The 26326-nt window shown below is 49.1% G+C and overlaps 1 protein-coding gene across 2 annotated transcripts in view; it reads right to left on the reverse strand.

The window, feature by feature from the left end:
• Nucleotides 1-26326, reverse strand: part of TIMM17B (translocase of inner mitochondrial membrane 17B) — a 478879-nt gene that overhangs the window by 266632 nt on the left and 185921 nt on the right. For both annotated transcript variants that reach the window (XM_069647481.1, XM_069647480.1), the window contains exon 2: nucleotides 19800-19899. In XM_069647481.1, the coding sequence (XP_069503582.1) occupies nucleotides 19800-19899 (100 nt within the window). The remainder of the gene's footprint in view (nucleotides 1-19799; nucleotides 19900-26326) is intronic.

The following is a 26326-nucleotide window of genomic DNA, read 5'->3' on the forward strand; positions in this document are numbered from 1 at the left end:
GGACTGCTCGCGCTGGTTCACTCAGGCATATGGCTTCTTGCCCGGCTTCCTCACTTCTCCTCTGCTTCCGTTGGAGCTCCGGTATTCTGCAGTCAGTGGTCCTGCACCTGTGGGCGTTCAGGAGTCCTTCTGACGCTCCCTGTACCTTTGCTCTGTGCTGCATTGCTTCCTCAGCTCCGCCTCGTACTGCCACAAGCCCCTCTTGCTCGCTGCACCGAACCACGCTCTCCAAACCTTCCAGCATCTCTGGAAGGTGCCGGTTTGCCACCACAACTTCTGCCTTGGAACTCTCCTTCGGGCACTCCTCATGGCAACTCTCTGCTCTCCCTGAGCTTCCCTGCTATCCTCTCAGCTGAACCATTTTTAAAGTTCCCAGCCCCGTATCAACGAGGCCAACACCTAGACCGCTCAAATTTCTTCTTCCAGTCTGTCTTCTGTCTTATTGGGGGCCTCTTCGTCCCAGTACCTAAGTGGTGTTTGTGGGAGTTAGAATTTACAAAGGGAGAATGTATGTCTCTGGTGTGTCTTCTTCGTCCCAGTAGCTGCCTGATATTCACTGGGAGATGACCTATGGATAGAATAGGGAAGGGATTGATAGCAACCTATAAAAGGCCTGGTGGGATGTTGGATTCACTACAAAAGGGCAATGGAGACATTGTGTCTCACCCAAAGATGCCTCATCCCCATTCCCCAAGTTTCCTCCACCCAGGTGATCCTCCCTCGCATATCCATCCCCAGGGTCAGGATCCTATAGTGACGGCCTTTCCCTGGCGCCCTGGGAGGAGGATATTTTGGGAACGAAGTGAGGACGTCCTTAGATTCCATACAGTGAGTGAAGGGAGTTGTGACAATGTGCCATTAAAAGGCATGGGAAAAGGCGGGGGTATCCCTAAAAGCAAAAGGAGATACCATGTCTCATCCAATGTCATGTCACTACCTTGAGTGTTGCCTCCCCCCATGGGATCCTCCCTCATATAGCTACTCCCCCAGGATCAGGTGGCGGCTACCGTCCCCCGGTCACATAGGGAGAGGACACAGCTGGAAAATGAGTGATGACACCATCAGATTCATCACACCAGTTTATGCTGAAAGCTAGGGAGAACCCAATTGGGGAGATCTGGGCTAAAGGGGATCCGAGCCTGGAAGAGGTACTTGACATTGCCAAGCGTATTGAACACATGATGGCATTTGTTAAAGAATTGAAAAGGAGGAAGACTACAGAACTTGATGGAAACATGACTAATGCAATGATGGGCAGCTCCAAAAAAGGGAATACTTCTACTCAAGAAACCCACTGCCAATATAAAGTATCCCAACAAGAAACCCGGGGCTATGGGGTTGAGTGATAAAGACACTCGGAGTAGAGTTGCATGTAGGGATAAAATAAAGAGGTACTTCAGATGCTGCAGCATATTCCGCTTTGTAAGCTCTGAGGCGTGCCATGGTCTCGATGCTGTGTGTCTTCAATGTGGGAAAAAGGGACTTTATGCTAGTTGTTGCCACAATTTCTCACAGGGGGGGGGGGCAGAGGGAGGTGAAAGATCACTCTTGATCAGGAGGATGAATGCAATGAGGATATTACTAGTGGTGAGAGTCAAGGTGTCAGGTGGTCTTTAAGTCAGTTTTGGACCAGGGCAAGGAAGGATGAAATATCCTCATGCATATGCACTGGTCAATGGGGTGGCTACTCGCATGTTCGTAGACTCAGAGTCTGACTACACTATGGTTGACTACGAGGTATGATCAGGATACATTTAAGAGAGTACAGTTGCAGTCGCCCAATATCAGGGCAAGTGCTTATGGACGAGAACGGATTGAAATTGTTAGTTATTTCAAAGCCACGTTACAGTGTCTAAAAAAGAAAACAGTGGCAAAAGTATATGCGTCTAAGAAAGGGGGCAGCCTGCTCTGGTGGTACGAGCAAAGCAATGTGGACATTGTACGTAACCCCAAAATTCCTGGAAATATTATATTAGTTAAGCAGTGTCATGGTAAGCTGAAGGATGCATTTGAAGAGGTGTTCAGTGAAAATTTTGGATGTCTGAAGGCGTTCTGTCACAGGATTAGGTTTAAGGCTGGGGCTATTCCTGTAGCAGCAAAAAGTTGATGCGTTCCCACAGCTTTGAGGAAGGGGGTTTTGGCAGAAATCAAAGGATTGGAGAGTGAGGGAATTATGGAAGCAGTAGAAATCACAGAATGAATTTCTCCTGTTGTGGTAGTTAGAATAAGTACTAAGAGTGTGAGACTATGTGTGGTAGTGGACACATTTCTTCTACCCAACATAGACAAGCTAGCAAGCATGACTGCGGGGGCCAGGGTATTCAGCATATTGGATCTGGCATCAGCCTACCATCAGGTTGTACTACATCCTGAGAGTAGGAATTGCACTATATTTATCACCCAAGATGACACATTTAGATTCAAACACGTGCCATTTGGTCTTGTATCGGCAGCATTATTTTTCCAGCGGGTGATGCATGCCGTACTAGAACAAATAGAGGGTGTCCTGTATTTCCAGGATGAAATCCAGGTTACTGGAAGGTCTATGGAAGAACAGACTAATAGATTGTCAGATGTACTGGAGTATTGGGCAGGGTGGGCCTGACCTTGCAGCAGGTTAAATGCTACTTCAGAGTTACAGAAATGGGTTACTTGGGGTACTGGTTGAGTGCAAGGGGTGTATCACCCAACAAAAGTTTAGTTTTTGCCATTGTAGGTATAGTGCCACCCAAAGACATAAAAAGTAATGTCCTTTTTGGGCATAGATGAATACTATGCCAAGTTTGTCTGAAATGTTGCTGACCGATGTAAAAACGTAAGGAGTCTCTGTAAAAGATGTGGTTTTCAACTGGTCGCCAGATTGAGACTAAGAATTCGAGGCCATTAAGAGAGCAATATCGAATGCTCCTACATTGGGGAGTTTTGATATGGAGTGTGACACTCATCATGACAGATGCCAGCAGTTCGGGCCTGGGAGCTGCATTAATGTATTATATTGGATGGACCTTTCTAGAACAGAACTATGACCAAACGGCATGTAGGTGCTAAGCAACAAAAATAGGGGAGAAAGCCAACGGAACAGGCCATATAGAGATCAGAAAAGATGAGTTTTCAAATTTTGACGCAACTGAAGGTGATCAGTGAGTTCACAAAGAAACAAAGGAAGAGAGTTTCAAACCGTAGGAGCCAAGACTGAAAAGGATCAGACCCCGGCTTAAGCCCTGCAGTAGCTCAGAAGTTTCAATAGAACTTGTGTAGAGGATCACAGGGTTCCAATCAGCTTATATAGGGTTAGCTTGGAGCACAGATATTCTGCTCCAGTATTGTAGATGGCGCTATGAACCAGGCACAGTACCTTGAACATAATCCGGCTAGCAATAGGGAGCCAGTGCAACTTGCGAAACAAGGCCAAAGAATGGGACAGCCAACCGCGCCGCATAGTTCTGCTAATCCCGCAAGCGTTGGAGCAAAAGGACAGGTTGCCCGAAGTAGACGACATTACAGTAGTCCACCGACCCCATAATGGAAGAAGTAACCACCTTGGTCCTGGACTCAGGGGGGAGGAATGGCAGAACTGTCCGTAGTACTTGCAGCTTGGCAAAGCCCATTTAGCACACAGAGAAAATGTGCACTTCTCTAGCGCCACTGGAAAGAAGTTTAATTCCAAGCATATTTACATCTTCCACAAACGGCAGACAGGGTCCTAGGGAGGGAGGCCAGTAATCAGCACTCCGTAGGAAACCCACCACCAACAATTCTGTTTTATCACCATTGAGTTTTAGCCATTTCGTGGCCATCCAATCTCCCATGGTAAACAGTTCAGCATTTTACAGGGAGGGTCCGGCCGTGGGGCAGTTAGACGAAAAAGAATCTCTATGTGGTCATCGTAGCTGTAGAAACGCATCCCATGCTCAGCAATAAGATCGGGCAGTGGACGCAGGTACAAACTGAACAAAAGCGGGGTCAGGGTGGAGCCCTGAGGGGACCCCGCATGTCAGTGCCACTGGAGAAGATTTAAACCGAGGCAGCAACACTGTCTGAAACCAGTCGGGCAAGAAGGATCTGAACCATTAAAGCAGGTGGCCTACAACCCTAAATCCCTGCGAAGAGGTCAAGGAGAATCAAAACTCGGTCCTCTCTGTGATCCTGAAACAAAGCAATATCATCTAGGATAGACATCACAGACTCAGTGCCCATACTAAAAACCTGGAAAGTTGAGGAGTTACAATAGCCTCCATCAACTTCATGAGAACAGGGAGAAGGGGGATAGGCTTATAATTCACTGCGAAGTAGGGATCCAAAAGAACCTTTTTCAAGAGGGGAGAGACAATGGCATGTTTAAGTGGAGTGGGGATCGTCCCAGTCATGAATAAACGATGCACATCAGCAGTAAACAGAGCAATAGCCTCATCAGGAAGGGTCTGGGTAGCATGCAAGGGAATCAAATCAGTAGGAGAAGCCTACCTAAGTTTTAAAAGAGAGGTTGAGACCATTTCACTAGTCACTGGCTCAAACTGAATTTCCTTTCCGGGGTTGTTCCGAAATACATGGAATTAAAGTGCAAGAGACAGGATGGGGTAGAAAAAGTAATTGCTTGCAGAGACAAACAAGTTACTTCTTACCTGGTAACGTTCTTTCAATTGGATGTTCCTCCAACGTATTCCTCATCTTAGATGTATTGCATCCAGCTTTGCTGCTCTTCAGAAATTTGTTCGGCAGAGGGCGCCGTGCGTCGATGTCGTCGAGTCGATAGTCCCTCGAGGGCCTCCGTCGAGGGCGACGTCATCGGGTGTATGAGTAGCACGCGCGGCGCCCGTTGGCCTCAGTTCTGTTTTTCCCCTCTTTTTGTATCTGTGATCTTGTACTGTTTTTGTAGATTGTGCCGGCAGACAGGTATCAGCCTTGCGAGATCTGAGATGGCAATAACCCAGAAAAAATCTACAGAGGGGTAGGTTGGGAGGGTGATGAGGAATACGTTGGAGGAACATCCAATCAAAAGAACGTTACCAGGTAAGAAGTAACTTGTTCTTCGAGTGGATTGTGTCCTCCAACGTATTCCTCATTTTAGATAGGTCCCAAAGCAGTATTTTGCATAGTTCCTCTGGAGGAGGGGTCAGATTTTTTTAAACATTTTTTTTTTAATGCCTTTAGATGGCAGAATAAAGCACTGCTTTTCCAAAAGTTAACTCCCTAGACTGGGAAGCATCCAGGTTACAGAATTTTGAGAAGGTGTGAAGCGAAGACCAAGTTGCTGCTTCGCAAATGGACCTTATAGGGACACCTCTTTGAAGAGGCGATGCCTCTGGTGGAATGAGCTCTTAACCCTTCTGGTGGGTCTTTTAGTGCTAGTCTGTAGCATTCTGAAATGCAAAGCACGATCCAGCGTGAAATTGTTTGTTTTGTTACTGATTGACCCAGTTTTGTTCCAGGGTAGCCTATAAACAACTGGTTGTCCTCTCTAAGTCTAGAAAGCTTAGAGATGTAAAAGCTTAAAGCTCTTTTAGGGTCCAGTCTGTGTAGTCTTTCTTCCTCCTTAGAAGGATGAGGTGGAGGATAGAATGAGGGTAAAACAATTTTCTGATTTAAATGAAAATCAGATTTTACCTTCAGTAAAAATGATGGTTTAACCCTCAACACAACTCTGTCCTTATGGAACACAGTATAGGGTGGCCCAGAAGATAGTGCCTGCAATTCGCTCACTCTTCTTGCTGATGTTAGAGCAACTAAAAAGGCTGTTTTCCATGTTAATAATCTTAATGGACACGTGTGCATAGGCTCAAAAGGGGCACACATTAAGAATTTTAATACCAAATTAAGATCCCAAATCAGTACTTGAAAAGGGTGAGTAAACACATTTGTGAGACCTTTTATGAATTGTGTTATCAAAGGAATTTTGAAGTAGGAGCATTCTTTCGATGAGCGCTTGAAGATGGAAAGCGCCGCAAGATAACCCTTTTATTGTTCCGATATTCAGACCTAGGGTCAGAAGGAAAGATAATACTTCCGGAATAGAACATAGAAAAGGATAGACATTCTTTTCTCTGCACCAGTTGCAAAACTTTTTCCAACTTTTTCCAACGGCAACGGTATAGAGACTTTGTTGCTGGCCTTCTTGCCGAAAGCAACACCTCCTTAACGTCATCTGGAAGGTTCCAATCCCTGTATCTCAGCCTTTCAGATACCAAGCATGAAGGTTGAGCGTTTTGACCTCTGGATGGAGAACCTGACCTTCCATTTGAGAGAGAAGGTTCTCTCTCTGAGGAAGACGTACTGGAGGACAGATGGACATGTCTAGAAGGTCCAGGTACCGCGTTCTCCTGGCCCAATCCGGAGCAATAAGGATCATGCGGCTCCGAAAACCTTCTCAGCCTCCTGATGACCTGAGGAATGACGGGAATCGGAGGGAACGCGTACAATAGTGGGAAATTCCACTCCACCACAAACACATCCCCCAGGGCTCCTCTCGGGGGAAATTCCCTTGAGCAATACCTTTCGCATTTTCAGTTGATTCCGGTTGCAAACAGGTCTACTTGAGGGGTTCCCCAAAGGGCAAAGATCTCTTGAATGACTTCCTGCGCCAGTTCCCATTCGTGGGATACCGTGCTCCGCCTGCTCAGAGCATCTGCCGTCATATTCCCTTCCCCGGCTAGATGAATTGCCGTTAAAGAGATTCCCTCATGAATCGCCCAATACCAGAGCTGCATTGCCTCTCTGCACAGGGGTAGTGACCCCACGCCTCATCTTTTGTTTAGGTAGTGCATGGCCACTGTGTTGTCCGTCATTATCAGGACATTCTTTCCCCTGACAGATGGCAGGAAGGCCTTCAGCGCTAGTCTGATTGCCCTCGGCTCTAAAAGGTTGATATGTAGTTTGGACTCCGATGAGACCAACGACCGCTGATTGTCAAATCGTTGGCATGAGCTCCCCACCCCAGGAGTGAGGCGTCCGTCACTACTGTGATCTCCGGCCATGGTTGCCAAAAGGGTTCTCCTTTTAGAATGTTCTCTGTACAGGTCCACCATAAAAGGTCTTGTCTGACCTTGTTCGGAATCTGAAGAAGATCTGTCATTTAACCCGAGAACTGGGACCACTGAGTCTTTAGGGCCCATTGAAGGGATCTCATCCTCAAGCGTGCCTCTGGCACCAGAAAAATGCAGGATGCCATGAGGCCGAGCAACTTTAAAAAGTCGTAAACCTGGAGATTTTAGTCATTTTGGAATTTGGAAACCATCTGAAGAATGTCTTGAGCCCTCGACTTGGGAGGCGAGCTCTTTCCCAAGGACGTGTCTAATACAGCTCCTATGTACTGAAGCTGTTGGGAAGGTGTCATCTGTGTCTTCTTGAAATTGAGGGAGAAGCCCAGTTTGTGGAGCAAGTGGCAGGTGACTTTCAGATGATCCAGTGCTTGCTCGGCAGAGCACGCTCTGATCAACCAATCGTCCAGGTAGGGGTAGACATGAATCCCCGCTCTCCTGAGGTGCGCTGCCACCACTACCGTTAACTTGGTGAAGACCCTCGGGCGGAGGTCAACCCGAATGGCAGGACACGAAACTGATAGTGTGAGTCGCCAACTACGAACCTCAGGTATTTTCTGTGTTTGAGATGAATCGGCACATGAAAATAAGCATCCTGGAGGTCCAATGACACCAACCAGTCCTGGAGTTGAAGGGCCTGAAGGATCTGAGAAAGGGTAACCATCTTGAACTTGTCCTTCCTGAGGAACTTGTTCAAGTTTCTTAAGTCCAAGATGGGTCTCAGTCCTCCGTCCTTTTTGGGGATCAAAAAATACGGGGAGTACCAACCCTTGTTCCTCTCCGCTGCAGGTACTGGTTCTATAGCACCTTTCTCCAGCAGGGTTAGAACTTCCTGCTGTAGGAGCGGGTTTGAAAGTTTCAACGGGTGTCTCCCTGGTGGATTGCTTTGAGGTTGCTTTAGAAAAGGAAGGCAATTGCCTTGGGCTATTATTTCTAGAGCTCAAACATCTGAAGTAATGGCTCGCCATTCTTGCAGATGCTGAGACAGCCTGCCTCCTACAGGTGTTTAGTGGTGCAGGTCCTCAAAGTGGTTTTGTGGCGGATATTGCAGCTGCTGATGGCAAAGAGGCTGCAGCTGGAGCTGGCTTAACACGTTTTCCTCGTCCACCATGAGTGGCCTTTCTTTGGCCCCTTTGACTGGCCATTCCTCTCGTCTTCCCGTATGAGGTGTAATAATGATAGGATCGTCCCCTCCATGATTGCCCTTGCGCAGGAAAAGGCTGAGGTTGCCTAATAGCAGCTCCTAAGGATTTTGCCGCTGCTTTTGAGGTCTGCAACCTCTCAAGGCTCTCGTCAGCCTTGTTGCCAAAAAGGTGAGACCCGTCAAAGGGCATGTTCAGGAGGCGGTACTGTACGTCCGGTGCAAAACCCGACTTCCGTAACCACGCAAACCTGCACATTACCGTGCTAGTGCCCATGGACCTGCTTACACTATCCGCAGTGTCCAATCCAGATTGAAGGGATTCCTGCATGGCCTCCTTTCCATCTCTAACAATGGCTAGGAAACCTTCCCTTTCTTCCCCTTCTGGTATGTGCTCTGCCGCCATTGCAATGCACTCCCATAGAGTGTACGAAAATTTTGCCAAGGCACATGTGGAGTTGGCAGATTTGAATGCCATGCTCCCGGCTGAAAATACCTTCCATGCCCAACCATCGACACGCTTATCGTCCCTGTCTGGAGGGATAGACGGGTACGCAAGTTTGTTGGAAGCTGTGGCTGCCTGTATGACCAAACTCTCGGGAGTTGGATGTTTTGACAGATAGCCGGGGTCGCTACTGGCTGGGGGGTATTTTGATGCAAGGGATTTATTTACCGGAGGAATAGAATCCGGAGTTTCCTAATTCTTGGCCACCCTGTTTTGAAAAGGTAGTACTGGGTCTTCAGTGGGACCATGGTCCAATATGTCTGTTAAATCGTCCTGGACGAATTGGGCTGGTGGTCTAGCCCATCCCAAGTAATCTACCACCTTGGTCATTAACTGACGGTAAGATGGACTGGCATGCTCTCCTGGATCTGGTCTACCGAAGTCATTCTCAGGAGAGGTGTCAATGCCCCTTGCATTGTGCAAAGACTCCACCAAATCCCTCATTCTGCTTTCCTCTGAGATCAAGCATTCTGGGACATTTGGGGTGCCATACTCCAATCCACAAGGTACTTTTTCCTCCTCGGATCTCTCCTGTTCCTCAAAAATTGAGGTCAAGGATTTGAAAAACTCCTTTCTAGGGAGAGGCTTGAAAACCTTCTCTGGAAGAGTACCAGGCTCTGAAGGAATTACATGTTTAACTTTTTCCTTCTCTTTTTCTGGCTGCCCTGGCTTGGTTGGAGCCTTTGGCGCCGAGGGTTTCGGCGTCTACGTCGATAAAGGCGTCGACGGCATCAATGACATCGTGGTCGTCGACAGGGTCTGCTTCGAGGGCGTCGAGGCGGCCTTCGACAGTTTCTCCTTCGAGGTGTGAAAGGTCTCGGACGGCGTCGGTGACCTCGAGCGGTTGACTGGACTCTAGCGTTTTTCGCCGGGCGTCCGGGAAGGTTCCCTATCCTTCCTTTTACGATCACCCGGGCTCGAGGGCGCGCGAGTGTCGGAGCGATGACGCTCCCGGCCGGCTTCCGAAGAAGGTGCGGACCGAGGCTTCGCTTTCTCAAACAGCTCCATCATTTTGACCCTAAATGCTTCCCACTCTCCGGAAGACAAATGTTTTGTGGGGCATTTCATTTTTGGAGACTCGTCCGACGACGAGGTGGAGGGAGATCTATGTCGTCGTTTCTTTGACTTTTTCACAGAAAGAGGACGAGCGATGAGAATCGCTTCGAGATCTGGATCCATGCCTTTCGCGTCGAGGAGATTTTTCCCCATGGGGTCTCGACTCGACGCTAGAGGCTTTCCGATCCTTCCGACCTACCTGTAGCTTTCCTCTCCTTTCTCGCAAGGCCTTTCCCGTCATCGCCTGACACTTCAAACAGGCCTCCATGTCGTGGCCTTCCCCGAGACACCACGAACACTTGCAGTGCGGGTCCGTGATCGACATTTTTGAGCCGCACGACTTGCATTTCTTAAAACCCGATCTCGTGGTCGGCGTCGAGGATGAGGACATAATTACTTCTCGTAATATTATATTTCCTGACAGAATTCGAGGCGCGCCGAATGTCCGAAGCAACGTACTGCGGAAAAACGGAACTGAGGCCAACGGGCGCCGCGTGTGCTACTTATACACCCGATGACGTCGCCCTCGACGGAGGCCCTCGAGGGACTATCTACACAACAACATCGTCCTCTGCCGAAAAAAATTCTGAGGAGCAGCAAAGCTGGATGGAATACATCTAAGATGAGGAATACGTTGGAGGACACAATCCACTCGAAATTATATTCTGTCAAACAGAAAAAGGCTTTGTGGGTCATGTGGGTAATAACATTTGAGGCATTATTGTCGGGCAGAAAATGTAGGGTTCTTAGTGATCATAAGCTCCCTTGTCGGTATTTTCACTTCTAAAGGGATTGGTGGTTCAGGGTATGATGGAGGAAATCAGGATTTGTAAATCGGAGTAAAAAAGGTCAATTGTATGCTTCACTTCTACATTTATTGTGTTATTTCTTCTTTGTCGCCCTCGCAGACATGCAGAACTGCAAAACTGTGCTTGCCGTTAAGCCCATCTGCACTTCAGCACCGCTGCGCTGATAGCTTTTGAATTGTCCTCTTACTTTTGCTCACAGCTCAAATGTTCACCTTGATTCAAAACCACCTCCACAAAACTGTACTTGCCGTTCCGCACTACCACAATGTGGTAGGTTCAGAAACACCCGGGTCTTCAGGGCTCCTTTGCAAGATTGATTCTAAAAGCCCACCTTCGAATGAGGCTAACTTTAGGTTTCAAATGAGTGGAACCATCAGGATGTAACATATCCCTCCTATACGTCAAATCCTGGCTCTGTAATCTTACCTCAGCTGGACAACCCATACCCTACTATTCTACGTATAGCATCACAGAGGCCCATCTGCCTACCGGCTTCACAGTCCTAACTTCATATTTGGGGGTTTGCCCCATAGAAAACTGTAAAAGGCAATACCGAGTCAAAGATCCACCACAATTTAACTGGGCTGCTGTAGCACATGTCAAGCCCATCACAGAGCCATACACTGCTTTTAGATACCCATTGCCCGTCTAAAGTATGTGTGGGCATCTTGGAGTAAGACACAGACAACAGATTAAAAGTTCAAAGTAAGCACTTTTATTAACTTAAATGTCAGGATGGAAAAACACCAACCTTGCTCTATGCTATGGTGGGACTTCCCTACCAAACCAAAACTAAGGAAAGTCAAAGTCCACAACTACTCTGCAACTATGTATTCATGCTAATTTACAAACTAACAAGTCTTATTGTTCACTGTTTTACCACTCGGAGACCTGCCACCATTCACGAGACCACTCCAATACAAAATATCCTTGTGTGTAGCTTCAAAACACTCACATCCTGGGTTTCTGTTTGTATAGAAACTCACTGGTTGCTTTGATGCTAGCTCCAGCAGCGTAGGTCTGCCAGCCTTCTGGTCTTGCTTCAGCGTTCCACTCCTGCCCCTCAGGCACTCCTGGTTCAGCTTCTGGCCCCAGGAGAAAGCAGCCTTCCAGCACAGCTCCCCTCTCACGCTTCATTTGGTTCCACAAAGCCACAGCTCCCGGGCCACTCTTCCCTGAACCATATGTGCACTCCACACAGACAGCTCCTTGCTGTTCTTGGCTTCTCTGCTGATACTGCAAATTCACTGCCACTGCTCCTCTCTCCACTCCCTCTTGGTGGGGCTTTTTATACACCTGCAGCCCTTTTTACAGGTTGCAGGTGCAAGTTCACAATTAGCCCTGCCGGACTCATTAAGGGGCATGGCTGACCTATACTGCTCTCAGCAGGCCTCTTCTTCGTCCCAGTACCTAAGTGGTGAAAGTAACTAATCTTCATTGCTCCGGGTTGTTTCTTCCTCATCTCAGTACATTTTGTAGTTATGTATGAAGAATTCAAGTGAGTTGGTTTGTAACAACCCATAAAGACGGGGTAGGGCTGGTTTAGTCATTAGAAAAAGGAGGGTAGCATGTCTCTCCAAAGGGCATCCCACTCCCAGGTCCCAAAGACCCTCCGCCCAGGTGATCCTCCCTCGCTTGTCCACCCCCATAGTCGGGATCCAAGAGCGATGGCCTTTCTCTGGCCACCTGCGCACAGGATGCGTGGGGAATAGGAGTGAGGATACCCTCAGGTTTCTCACAAGTGCTTAACATAGACAATCCTATTTTGGCCACCAGGGGGTGCGCTGATGTGGAAACCTTAGCGTGACCCTCCTCACTGCAGGCCCGCAAAGTGGCTTGAGACCCCCACACTTTCTCGCCCCCCCCAAACTGTCTTGGCGGATAGCGGAGACCCCACTGTGTCTGCAGTCCCAAGAGCAGAAGAAAACAGACACATACTGCCGGAGAACCAGCCGCCCAAAGCGACGGCAGAAACAAAAGGAGAAGAGCCTGCCTGGCAGTGCGTTTGAATGGAGGTTGCACAATGCAGGCAAAGCACCAGCACCCTGAGGAGAGCGGAGTACAGACCGGAGGTAGGCCTGTGTACCCCCCTGCCCCCTGTTCCATCAGTGCCCTGGTCAAAGGAGGAGGGGTGGGGAGGCCTCCCCTCTCCCCACTGGTTTTGCTAGGCGGCCGCACCTCTTCACACATTCGAGCCACCCCACCAGGGGGAAGGAGAGGCACATTGCGGACTGCAACGGGAGGCATGGAGGGCGCCCCCGACCGGCAGAGGGCCCGGACAGAGTCTGCTGTCCCAGCCAGCTCCCAGATTATGCAGCCACAGAGGGGAGGCGGCGGAAGCAGGGCACCCACACAGGACTCAGAGTGTACATCCTCCAGAGTTGAAGGAGCTGCCGGCACAGGTCCCTACACTGCCTGTGAAGAGGAGGGTGACCTGGCAGCATCACTGCACACGGGTGAGAGCCCACAACAGGGGTGATCCCCTACAGAGGAGCTAACCAGAAACAGGACACAGCCTGGGTGGATTGGTGCTCTGACATATCAGGGCAGGAAGACCCCTGTCTGGAGCATGTGTGTTGGCCCTGAGCAGGTGGAGAGAGCGAGCCTGGGGGCAGAGGAAGAAAGTGTCCCTCTCACACAATAGAGGTCATCACACCCGTAATCAGACCTTACAAGAGGTGTGGGGCCATCCAGATATTTGAAAGAGGAACATAGCAGAAGGCTTCCCACAGCAGAAGCGCTGGGCTAACGGCTGTAGGAAAGGGCCCCCCCGCACCTCTAAGGGGGAAGACGACATGTCAGGCCGCCCAGGGAGCCACCCCTCCCCCAAGTATGGGGCGTGTGCCCGCCTTCTGGGCACCAGGCGAAACAGATACATCTGAACTTAATAGTACGCTCAATAAGACGACACGAAGAGGGCACTGACCTCCAGCACCCACTCCTAACGCAGGGGGGAGACTTTCCCGGATTGATAAGAGGAGTTGTATGGAGGCGAAGTTGAAGTTGGCCTCCTTCGAATACGTTCCAGGTCATTCAAGAGGTGAATCCACAATACAGCTCAATATAGCCACGAAGTTAAGATAGAAAGAATTCACTGAGCGGTTGGGGCGGCAGGAGGTCCAAAGTCAGTCCTCGCCCGGTTCTACAACTACTCTGATAAAGTGAACATTCTGGGAAAAGCAAAACAGAGGCCCGGTCATGTATGGCACATCCAGAGTAACGATCTTCCAGGATTTGTCATCTATAACCCTAACCAAGAGGAGGTTGTGCTTGCTCCCGACTAAGTGGCTAAATGAGAAAGGAGTGATGTATATGTGGGGATTTCCGTTCTCTGTTTTTTTAAAATTCGATGGACACAAATACTGACTGACCATGGAGGAGGACATTCAGAGGGTCGCGGGGAGCTGCTTGGAGAAACCGACACATAGAGGAACCCAGGAGCAAAGGCTGAAGGTGACAGGCAGTGGCTTATCAAGGGACCTGGGAGAAGACGGATGCCGAGATCCAGGAAATATCGGACATTGAATACATTGTCCATGGCTGACACTTCTCTCGCAGTCAGAAGCACCTAAGCGCAGTCAAGGAGGATGGGGTGATGTATAGCCAGGTGGTCCACTAATGTGTTTTGCTAAAGTGGTTGGTTTAGGGGCACATTTGACAACAGGAAAGGGTGGCGGTAGCCTCGAAGGTTGCCGTACAGTTTGGTGGTGGTGAGGCTCAAGGGTAATGATATGATATGACATTTATAACGCGCCTTTACACAAGTGTTTCAGGGCACGAGGCAAGGGATGGGAACAGAGGGAAGACGGACAACATTGTTACTAGGCCAGGTGACATTGAGATCGCGCAAGTGCAGGGGAGAGGTTCTTAGAGCGCAGGACCGACCTGGAACTGGTCCCAGCTGGTGGTCCGCCTCTACCCTGGTGGAGGTGACCAGGAGAAGTCGGTGCCCTTTAGAGTTGTTAAGGGGCGCAGGGGGGACGGAGGGATACCAGGACGGGGGCTAGGACTCAGGTCTTTGCAAACTTGTGGTTCTCGGATGTTGGAAGACGGATGCGTGTGTATAGGCCGCCCTGGGAGCAAAGGAGATTCATGTGCAGTGCAATGCTCTGATGGCTGTAGTTGCGGATGTCGCTGGGGGAGGCCACCTGGGGGTTGGGACGTTTAATGTAAAGGGAATTAACTCACCCACAAAAAAGGTCTTTATTGGCTAAGGAGTTTCGTAGGGCAGGCCTTGGCGTCATGTTCCTCCAGGAGACTAAATACGCTAGAGGGGTGGAACAGAGGGTCCCAGACAGGGCGCTGGGTCAGGAATACTGGGGTTCAGGGCCCCTTAGGAAGGCAGGGGTGGGAATTCTCATTGGTAAAGGGCCTAGAATGGAGATTACAAAGGTTTGGGCCGATGAGGAAGGTAGGGCCCCCTTCTGGTTTCCGGGAGTACAAGAAATGTGGGGTTCACATTTGCCACAATTTACTGCCCGAACCAGGGTCAGTTGAGGTTCCTGATGAAAACTCTCCCGAAGATAATGATCGAAGCCTCAGGCCACATTATATTGGGGGTGATTTTAATATGTGGGCTGATTTGAAGCTTGATAGGGAGGCCCGGACGGGAGGGACAAACCCAGGGCCGAGGCAGGTTTACGGAGAGGTCCTTGAAATGTTGGAGGTCTATGGGATGCGGAATATATGGCAGTACATGCATCCGGATGGAAGAGGGTATACCTTTTACTCTGCCCCACACTGCACTTTCATCAGAATTGACTATATGTACATCTCAAGGGGACTGTGGGGGGAGGCTTTGAGTTCTGAGATTTCCCCCATTGCATGGTCAGAACATGATATGGTAACAGTGGACCTGAACTGCCAAGGAATGGTACCCAGGGGATCTAGAGGGAGATGCAAAGAATCCCTATGGAACGACCCAGTGTTTCTCACTGAATTGGCCAAAGGGAGGAGTTTTTCAAAATAAAAAATACGGGCGAGGTCTCGAAGAGAACGGTGTGGGAAGCGGGGAAGGCGACAGGAAGGGGGATCTTTATCAGAGAAGGGGCTCGGAAGAAATGTGAGCGGTGGCTAATCAAAAATAGTTTGCAGGCTGAGATTGAACAACTAGATAAGAAGGCGAGGGATATCATGGAGGGTCGGAAGGAAAGGGTCATGGAGGCACAGGAGGAAAGGAACAGCTAAGACTCCTAGAGGAGGGTCAAATAATTAGGAAATTGCAGTTCCTGAAACAAACGTTTTAAGAAAAAGGAGAGAAGGCAGACACACTACTGGCCGCAAGACTAAGGGGACAGCATGCCGAACGCTGGGTGAAGGCCACAGAAGGGGTTGATACAACACATGAACAAGGGGTGGATAGGATCCAAGAAGCATTTGCATCCTTTTCTGAGAATCTCTATAAAACCGATACCAACTTAAAGGTTGGAGAAATAACCATGTACCTGGAGGGAATTCGGATGCCCATGCTCTCCCCGAAGGAGGCCGCAGCAATGGAAGCCCCTATAACGGCTGAAGAGAGGGCAGTGGCAAGAGTGCCGTTGGGGAAGGCCCCAGGTGAGGATGGCTTCTCAGCAGGCTTCTATAAGACATTTATCACCCACCTCATCCCATTCATGGTAGAACTATTTAACGATATCCTTGAGACAGGGAGGCCCCAGAGTCCTCTGATAATTGTGATACCTAAGGAGTGCAGGGGCCCCCAGTTATGTGGGTCGTATCGCCCCATCTCCCTCTTGAATATTGACGCTAAAATGTATACAAGAGTTCTGGCGGCACAACTTGAGCTGTACATGCCCCAATTGATCCATTCGTATCAAGTGGGCTTCATAAAGGGACGGCAGGGGGAAGACAGTTTAGAAAACCCTACACCTGATCCATGAGGCACGCGAGATAAAGGGAGACCAGCTCTTCACTCGGTAGACGCGGAGAAGGCATTTGATTTGATAAGGTGGAGTGGGACTTTCTTAGGGAGGTGCTGGGCAAAGTATACCTGGGCTCCAGGATCAGACAGGGCATCATGGCAGTTTACGCATCCCCCCCTGGCCTGTGTAGTGGTTAACAGTGGTTATTCCCATTAGTTCCCCCTTAGTAGGGGAACGCAACAGGGATGCCCAATTTCCCCGATCCTGTTCGCACACTCCCTGGAACCACTACTTCAGGAAATTAGAGAAGATCCTCTTGTAGAAGGACTCATGGTGGGAGTGGAATACAAAGTTGCACTGTACGCGGATGATATGCCGTTACATATGAGGAACCCCCTAGCCTCCATTCCCAGAATAATCTGGTTGATCGAATGGTACAGAGCTTGCTCAGGTTTTAAGATTAACAGGGCTAAATCCGTCCTGTCCCCTTTGGGTGGGGACGGGGACCGAGAGATATGTAGGTTCACTCCACTGGGACTACTGGTTAGTCAGGGCACACTGAGATACCTGGGAATTTACATCACGAGGGACATAGGTGACCTATTTCAGGCCACCTTCCCCACACTCTTGGCCAGATTTCGGGCTGACCTGGGAAAATGGGAAAAACTGACCTTATATTGGCTTTGACGCCTCAATGCCCTAAAGATGGTGTGCTTACCAAGGATCCTCTATGCGTTCCAAATGCTCCCGATTCAGGTCTCAGAAGCCTTTTTCCAGGAGATGAGATAAAGGGGGCTATGGTGAAATTCATTTGGCAGGAGAATATCATTTGAGGTTCTCACTTTTCCGAAAGACAGGGGCGGGGTGAGGCTCCCGAATGTGGAACTGTACTACAAGGCGGTACAGCTAAGGGTCCTTATACCCCATCTCAGAATGCAGAGGGAGTACCAATGGGTCGGTTTGTTAATCTCCCCCTGTCCCCGTTTCATTGGGGGAATGGCTATGGGTGCATAGAGGCAGGCTTCCGCGCAGTATCCGTGATCACTCGATTCTGGGCACAATATGGTCTTTGTGGAGACAAGGCGCGGCAATGCAGGGGGTAACAACATGGCCCTCTCTTTTGAGTTACTTGTGGGCCCCGGGAATACAAGACGCGATCCCGAACCCTGAACGATTCCAGGCATTGTTAAAGGCAGGCCTTGAGAGGGTTGGCCAATTGTGAGGGGACGGCTCCTTAACGCCATAATGGACTTGGAGGAGAGGTTGGGCCTGGGTACCCTCTCTGTCTTCTCATATCTTCAGTTGAAATGGGTGCTCACGGAGGGAAAGTGAAGGGACGGAATACAGAGGGCTCTTACTACCTTTGAGAAGCTCCTAGACAAAAGAATGGAAATGAAGGGCTTGATCTCCGTTATGTATAAGGAACTGGTGGTTGCGGGGAAGGGGTCCACCGAAAAGCTGAGAGAGAGATGGGAAAGCGACATGGAGAAGGAAATCGATCCGGAGTTGTGGTTGAGATTATGTAAAGGTTTTTGGGAACAAAGTGCTGGGCTGGATGAAGGAGCTGGAGGGGGTGCATAGGACCAGCACGCCCCTCTTGATCCTCTTTGGAATGGAGGAATTTGAGGGAGAATTACAGAGGTTGAGGGGGTTGACGGCGCCCCTGCTACTTGCATCACGGGCCTAGTGACGAAATGGAAAAGCGCCCAGACCCCATGTAAGAGGGATTGGATCAACGTGGCGATGAATATTTGTACCATGGAAAGAATAACGGCAGGGCTCCACTGGAGAGCTCCCCCTCACAAGAGAATGTGAGGGGAATTTATAAACACATATTTGAAGACTTGAATCATTTGAATGAAAGGCACAAAGGCTAAGGACCTAAGGGCAAGCTCTGGGTTGACCCGGTGGTAAAAGTGCAGAGCTCCCTCCCAGGGGGTTGCAACTAGTAGAACCACATTCCAAAGAGAAAGGGAAGAGAAGGCCCCAGAGGCGGTCATGTATCACATGACTTTATAATCCTTTATCTCCTAGACATCCAAGGTTGTCTGTTAAGTTTTTTTCTGAGCCAAAGACACAGTTACCTGGTGGGTGGGGGGTGTTAATGGGGTGGGGTCAAAACAAGGTTTGACCTGTAGTCTTGTTCAAAAAGTTTCTATGTTTCTGTTGTGCAAAAACCTTTAATAAAAAAATAAAATGTAAAACAGACAATCCTTTTAGGACAGACCATTTTAGAACGTCTTCCTTTCTGCAGTCTCTATCGATGGGTCCACCTTATTGGACCTACATACACCCAAGTGATCACAAAACATTCCTTTAACCCATTTTACATCATCCCATTCTTAGGTCTGCTGCATTTTACCTACTTTCCTTTCCATCTTCTCACCTACTCTTTTTCCTCTGCCGACTAAGCTTTGGATACTGCATGGGAGAGGGTGTACAAGACGCCAACGTCCAAATTAGCAAGCCCTCCAAGACCATTAGATCGCTGATCTGGTGCAGTGTAAAAGCCCTGAAACATAATGTAGCTTAACTGACTGGGACATTTGCATTTACATTTGATAGATTTCATTTCTATCCTGAATTTGTATGCAACTGTTGCACCACGTGGCTATTATTGTGTCATGGCAGCTGGTTGAATTCAATAATAAAAATGTACTTAAGAACATTAGACTGAAGGGTTTTGACAAACATTTTGTTGGACTGTAACAATACACAATCATCCTTCACACTTCACGCCTTGTACGTGGGCGGCTCATACTTGTGTCTTAAGGTTTGGGATATATAACTAAAACATACTCGCCATAATACCTCCAATAATCCCTTTCACTTATACAACCCTCCATTCATTACCTTTAGTCCAACCAAGCCAAATTATACTTCGCACTTGCAGGTGGAGAAGAAAATGAGCAGAATATCAGACAGGATCTGAAAGAGGGATGGATGCTGCACCTCATGAGATATTCAAGTTCTCTCAAAAATACTAGGGCATCGTCTTTGGTGCCATCCAATATAATGATACAGCAGTAAAAAATACTCACCGCCATAGCTCCCCACCGTAGCTCTCCTATCAAATGACTGCCGGGTGGAAACTAAATAGATTCTCACTTACGAGCTTAAACTATATGTGGCATTCCTTAGCTCAATGATTCCTTTATTGACCTTGGAAGGAGGCAGTGTTCAGTTGGCACCGTTAGAATTTAAACCTGAAAGTTACACACAGACCGCTGCAGTGAACAGTAAACTTGCTGTTTTTTCTTGCCTACTCTTGGGGACGAGGGGGAAGAGTTACCAATGCACCTAGAGCCATTCAATGTGGCACCCTCAAACATGAAAATGACTGTGAAACAGATGTGATACGGCGAATGGCTGATGCAGAACAATGCTTACCACTGGTGCGTTCCGGAAGCCTTTAACTGCTTGAAAGATTCCGCCTCCAATGATGCCCATGGTGAAAGCCCCACCGCAGTCGTCGACAATCCTCCATGGGCTGAAAAAGACAAAATCCCCAACAAATCAATCACAATTGCAACCTCAACACAGGCAAATATTTACTGCCAGGACGGCAACCAAAACAGATTTAAATGCTTGCCTCAACCAGACCTCAAACATGTACACTCACAACTAGCCAATGCCAAGTGATTATTGTTGAGATGGATTTCCAAAATCAGCCCCGAGGTGAACAGGGAAGGCACAGAGTTCAGCCAAACCACAAAAAAGGTAAGGCAGCAGAGGCAAGGCTTAGTCTAAGGAAGAGTGTGAGAGTGGTCTAGGGATACAGTGAGTCCACACAGAGCATTACCAATAATTCTAGTTAGATAGGTGAATATAAAATAATCCAATGGTTTATTATTAGACCTTTAAAATACACACTAACTAGGTACCAATTCTGGTCAAATATTGTCACACCAATACTATAAAACAGATGAACAAGCTACTTAACCCTGGTAACATTCTTTTGACTGGATGTTCCTCCCACGTATTCCTCATCTTTTGACATCTCCAATATCCAGCTTCAGAAAAATATTTTCGGCAGAGTGCGCTGTGAGTCGATGCAGTCGACTTGATGTCCCTCGAGGGCCTCCGTCTCGAGGAGGATGTCATTGAAGGTATATATAGCACGTGCAGCACCCGTTGGCTTCAGTTCTGTTTTTCTATGTCATTCTTAAGTAGCACTACCCGCATTAAACTGTATTTGACCATACTAGACTCTGCAGCAGCGTAAGCTGTAATAACATGGAAATCCAGCTGCGAGGTAGGCTCAGAGGGGCGATGAAAATATGTGGGAGGGAGATTCAGTCGAAAGCACGCTACCAAGGGCAAGTAACTTGTTCTTCAAATGGATTGTGTCCTCCTACGTATTTCCTCATCTTTTGATAGACTCCCAAAGCAGCGTTTGTTTTGGAGGCGGGAGTACGAATTTTCCAATCAGAGATTGTCCTGAACGGAATGAAGGACTGCTTTCCCAAAGCTTCCATCCTGACTTGACGTGGAATCAAGGCATTAATGCTTAGTAAAAGTGGGAATTGTAGACCAAGTGGCTCCCTCACAAATGTTTTTTATATTAACGCCTCTTGCAGAGCAGAAGAAGTAGCCATGCCCCTAGTGCAGGGATGCACAACTTAATTTGCTTGAGGGCCGAATGTACCAAAAAAATCCCATACAGGGGGCCAAACTTTTAATGCAAATCTGCTGCTGGGAAGGGCATCGGTTCACAAATTTGAGTTAAAGAAAACATGTTTTTGACTGGCCACCAGGGGGCGCACGGATGAAGACCTTCCTCGTGTGAGCTCCGTCTCACGGTCCCCCAAAAGTGCCCTGAGCCCCCACTTTTGGCCCCCCAACCTGCTAAACATCGACGGCCCAAGCTTGCTGACCCTGGCCCCCACCCAGTTGACGAAACTCCGGTGAAAATCGGAGCGTTTTTGGTGGAGAAAGGAGCTCCGGCCCGAACTTCCCTTCAGGGCCTCCTACGCGGCACCCCTGCGTCGGAGACCAGCGACGCCGTTGAGCCCTGTTCCGGCTCCCCACCCTGGCTCCCTCAGCGATGACCCGCCTGGATTTCGAGGAACGGGAGAGCCCTCGACGAGCGGCGACCGCTCCCCTCGTGGAATCGGAAGCGACCCACCTTGAATGCAGACCCACGCTGGTGAGTCCCACACGCCTTTAGTACGCGGAACTAAGCGCGGCTCCCTGTTGCACGTTCCTTGGAGCGTGTTGCGGCCCGCTTCTATTACGACCCGCCCAGGCAAACAGTGCAGCGCGGACGGCACGGATCAGGCTTATAGTTGCCCACGGCTCGCGTTTTGGCCCACTACTGAACCGTGCGGCCCACTTCAAGCGGGAGGGTAGGGCCCCTGACCCCAGGGCGTGTGCCTCCTCCCACCCCAATACCTCGGACCCCCGAGACACCACTGACATTGCCCCGCGGAAGACCAGGGGACCACAACGCGCCGACCCCCACGCTGCTGACTCCCCACATGCGGCAAAGACTCCCCTAACCAACCAGAGTCTCGGCTCCCCTGTATCGTGACCCGAAAGGCACGGAAATTATTGAATGCCTTTCTTGCATACACAGTCGCGGGGAAACAACTCAAACTTATCGAAGAGCTATAAATAACAACAGCTCCTCAGAGGGTATGGCCCCCTGACACACCCGGCCCCAGCCGAGAAGTGAAGAAAAGAAGAACAGGGAACAGGGGCGTGTGCCTCCTCAGAGTACTCCGGCAACTCCATGAATCGACGTGTAGGGAGCGGGTCCACAGGCGCATGAACGCTCGACGGAAACTTGCTGCCTTTGCTTACATTGGGCCCAAAATGGCTGCATCTCCCACTATTGATAAAGAAACTGCCGCTACGAAGGGGGATATAGCGGACTTATTAGCAGAAATAAGAAACATGGGGGCCAACATTGGAGGGAAAATTGATAAGCTCACACAACGCCTGGACAGTATGGAAGGCAGGGTCGAAGGAGTCGAAAATAAACAGGCCTCTATTGATATCCACGAAACACAGCTAGACAACAGAATCACAGACTTGGAACGAAGGGAACAGGAAATTAAACTCAAGATGGATGACTTGGAAAACCGTGAAAGAAGAAACAACCTGCGCTTCTTTGGGATTCCAGAGAAAGAAGGGGAAACGGAGGAGGACCTGAAATCAACTCTCCACGACATCATCAAGCTTCTCGTCGCAGACGATAATATAGACGAGCCCAAAATGGAGCGCATCCACAGAGCTGGAGGCCCATCTGGAGGCCCACGATCAGTGTTGGCCAGGTTTCACCGTTACCAGGACAAGACGAGAGTGTTGGAGAAGGCGAGGAGTGGAGGTGCTATTACCCTCTGCGGGGCCCAAATATCCATTTTCCAGGACCTCTCGTCTTTGACCCTAGCTTTACGGAAAATGTGCAAACCACTTACTATCTGGCTTAAGAGTCGGGACACACGCTACAGGTGGGGATACCCCTTCTCCCTCTCCTTCGAGCACGAGGGCACACGAATCAGACTAAACTCGGAACAAGAAATCAAAACTTGCATCTTCGAACTACTGGGCCCGCAGGGACACGAGGATAATCGCGGCCAACCATCTAGAAGCCAAGAGGAATGGCAAGTGCAGGGCCCGAAACGAAGGAAGGTGAAAGGCTCGAGGAAATACCGCAGGGAAAATGGCCCGTCAGAAGGAGCCAGCTGACTCCGAACAAGTGTAACGCACCTATATTGACTTAATCTTTGATGTGAAGACTTCGAAATTATGTGCTTTAGAATTGGTTCTGAATCTTCTGCCTATATAACACTGCACTGATTACTGTTGGGGGGGGATAAAGGGGGCTCATTGGATATTACTAATGTTTATGCGATACGGGGACCGTGAAGTAACGGTCTCCTCTAGTGGTTCGATCTCGGACCAGTGGTCACAACTGGGCTCGATCGAACGCCATCGAACTTGGGGGGGGGGGAGGGGGGTGGTGGGTGGGAAACCGGGAAGAGACTCAGAGCAGAACCAAGGGAGCACTTGAAAGTCTTAGAAGGGAAAATGCTGGCACGGTCGTCAAAACCCCAGGGCTTGAAGTTACAGCGATCACCAGGTCCACACGAGCACTCAAAATGTTGCTATACTGACCGCTGAACCATACAATAGGGGTACCATAAGGGTGGGAACGCTTAACGTTAAAGGTCTTAATTCCCCCACTAAAAGATCACTCCTTGCTAGAGAATTTCGGAGGTCAAACATGGATATACTCTTTGTGCAGGAGACCAAGTACATAAGGGGGGAGGAGAGGACGACCCTGGGAAAAAGAACTGGGTTGGAATTTTGGGGCTCAGGACCCCTGAGGAAAGGAGGAGTGGGAATACTCATTAGAAGGGGGCTAGATTTCAAGGTCTCGAAAACCTGGTCCGATGTAGAGGGTCGGGCTCTTCTAGTGTCAGGGACCGTTGGTGGGCTGTCCATCTCGATTGCCACGATTTACTCCCCTAATGTGGGACAACTCCGATTTCTATCCAAGACAATCCCCAAAATAATGCTAGAGGCAACAGGTCACGTCATCATTGGCGGTGACTTTAACATATGGGCTGACCCAGATCTTGATTGGCACCCTGGTAACCCGGAAAGACGCGAGACAGGCAGAGGGGACCACACTCAATTCAAAACAATGATGGACTTGTATGGCTTGCTTGATGTGTGGCGCTGCATGCACCCGATGGAGAAAGAATACACCTTCTTTTCGGCCCCGCACAACACGTTCACTAGGATAGACTACCTGTACTCCTCCAGTGACTTATTTGACACGGCCATACACTCACAAATCGCGACCATCTCGTGGTCCGACCACGACATGGTATCCGTTGATTTAGTATGGGATTCCTTGCCCGTTAGATGCGGACAATGGAGATGTAACGAGACGCTATGGAAAGATCCTGTCTTTAAAATAGAGATGGAAACTGAAATTGAGGAATATTTCCGAACGAATGATACAGGGGAAATCTCGAAACAAGGGGTTTGGGAGGCTGGGAAGGCAACGTGGAGGGGAATCCTCATGCGGGAGGGTGCAAAGAAAAAAAGAGAGAGGGCCCTAATTGAAAACAGAATCCGTGCAGAAATCATCCAACTGGAAAGTGATGCGAAGAAGGGGGACACTGTTGACCCTGAAAAAGTTCTAGAGGCAAGGAAAAAAAGGGAAGAGCTACGCCTCCTGGAACATGAGCAAATAGCCCGTAAACTTCTCCTCTTGAAACAAAAGTTTTATGAGAAAGGAGACAAGGCTGACGCGCTATTAGCGGCTAGACTCCGCGCTCAAAGGGCGGAACGCAGGGTTCAGGAGATACTAGAGGAGGAATCGGGTGTGGGAACTCTTCGACCTACCATTCCGGAATCCTTTGCGGATTTCTATGAGACCCTGTACACCCCTGAAGATGACCCACAGACCTCCAACATTCGATCCTACTTGGACGACGTTGCCATGCCCAAATTGACAAGAACCGAATCAGATACGCTTGATGCCCCCATAACGGGAGAGGAGATCCAAGAGGCTATTAAGCGACTTACATTAGGCAAATCCCCGGGGGAGGACGGGTATACAGCAGGTTTTTACAAAACGTTTGCCCCGCAACTTACACCCTTCCTAGTTGACTTATTCAATCGAATTTTAGAAACAGGAAATCCTCCAGACTCATTTGTCAAAGCACTCATAGCAGTTATCCCGAAGGAGGGAAAAGATCCCACGAAATGTGGATCATATCGCCCCATCTCCCTATTAAATATAGATGCCAAAATATATTCCAGGGTTCTCGCAGCTAGGATTGAATCCCTTATGCCCCGCCTTATCCACCCCGACCAGGTGGGCTTTATAATCGGCCGTCAAGGCGCAGATACCATGCGCAAGACACTACACTTGGTGCACGCCTCACACAACCTAAATACTGACCCGGCATTGCTTTCCATTGATGCTGAAAAAGCGTTTGACAGGGTGAACTGGGATTTCTTAATGGAAGTCCTCCAAAATATCGGGCTAGGTCCCAACCTTAAGAGGGGAATTAAAGCGATATATTCGTCCCCCATCGCCTCGGTATTCGTTAACGGGGAGTACTCCAGGTGGTTCCGACTGAAACGAGGCACTAGACAGGGATGCCCCCTCTCAGCTATTTTATTCGCTTTGTCACTTGAACCGCTTGCACACAAGATCAGAGAGGATGAAACCATAGAAGGGATCCATCTAGGAGACACTGAATATAAACTCGCCCTGTATGCGGATGATATCCTTTTACATGTGGTTAATCCTGAGAAATCAGTCCCCCAAGCCATCCTCCTCTTGGAGGAATACGGTCGCCTATCGGGCTTCAAGATCAACCGCTCTAAAACCACGCTCTTCCCCCTTCAGGGCGACGCTGAGGCGAATACTGTGAAATACTCCTCCTTGGGTTTGACGATTGAACACGACAAGATGCTATACCTCGGGGTACACATAACGAAACAGTTAGATTCCCTGTATGAGGCAAATTTCCCACAACTTCTTACTAAGCTCCGCGCAGATCTCGCCAGGTGGGATAAACTGACGATCTCATGGCTTGGCCGCCTCAACGCCGTCAAAATGACCTCCCTCCCGAGGTTTCTTTATCCCTTCCAAATGCTACCAATTAAAATACCGGATCAATACTTTAATGAGGTGAAGAGGGAAATTCTAAAATTCCTCTGGAGGGGCAAAAGAGCCAGGATAGCCTACTCTATATTAACGCTCCCCAAAGACAAAGGCGGGGTGGGACTCCCTGATCTCCGGAAATACTACGCTGCTGCTCAGCTACGTCTGTTTGTCCCCCATTTACGTAATCACAAAGAACCACAATGGGTAGCGATGGATAATCATTACTTGACCCCAGCAACACTTGGGGAATGGTTATGGGCCCCGCGAAACCGAGTAT

This window comes from Ambystoma mexicanum, chromosome 2q (genome assembly GCF_040938575.1).
Source record: "Ambystoma mexicanum isolate Mex_15411 chromosome 2q, UKY_AmexF1_1, whole genome shotgun sequence".
NCBI classification, from domain to species: Eukaryota; Metazoa; Chordata; class Amphibia; order Caudata; family Ambystomatidae; genus Ambystoma; species Ambystoma mexicanum.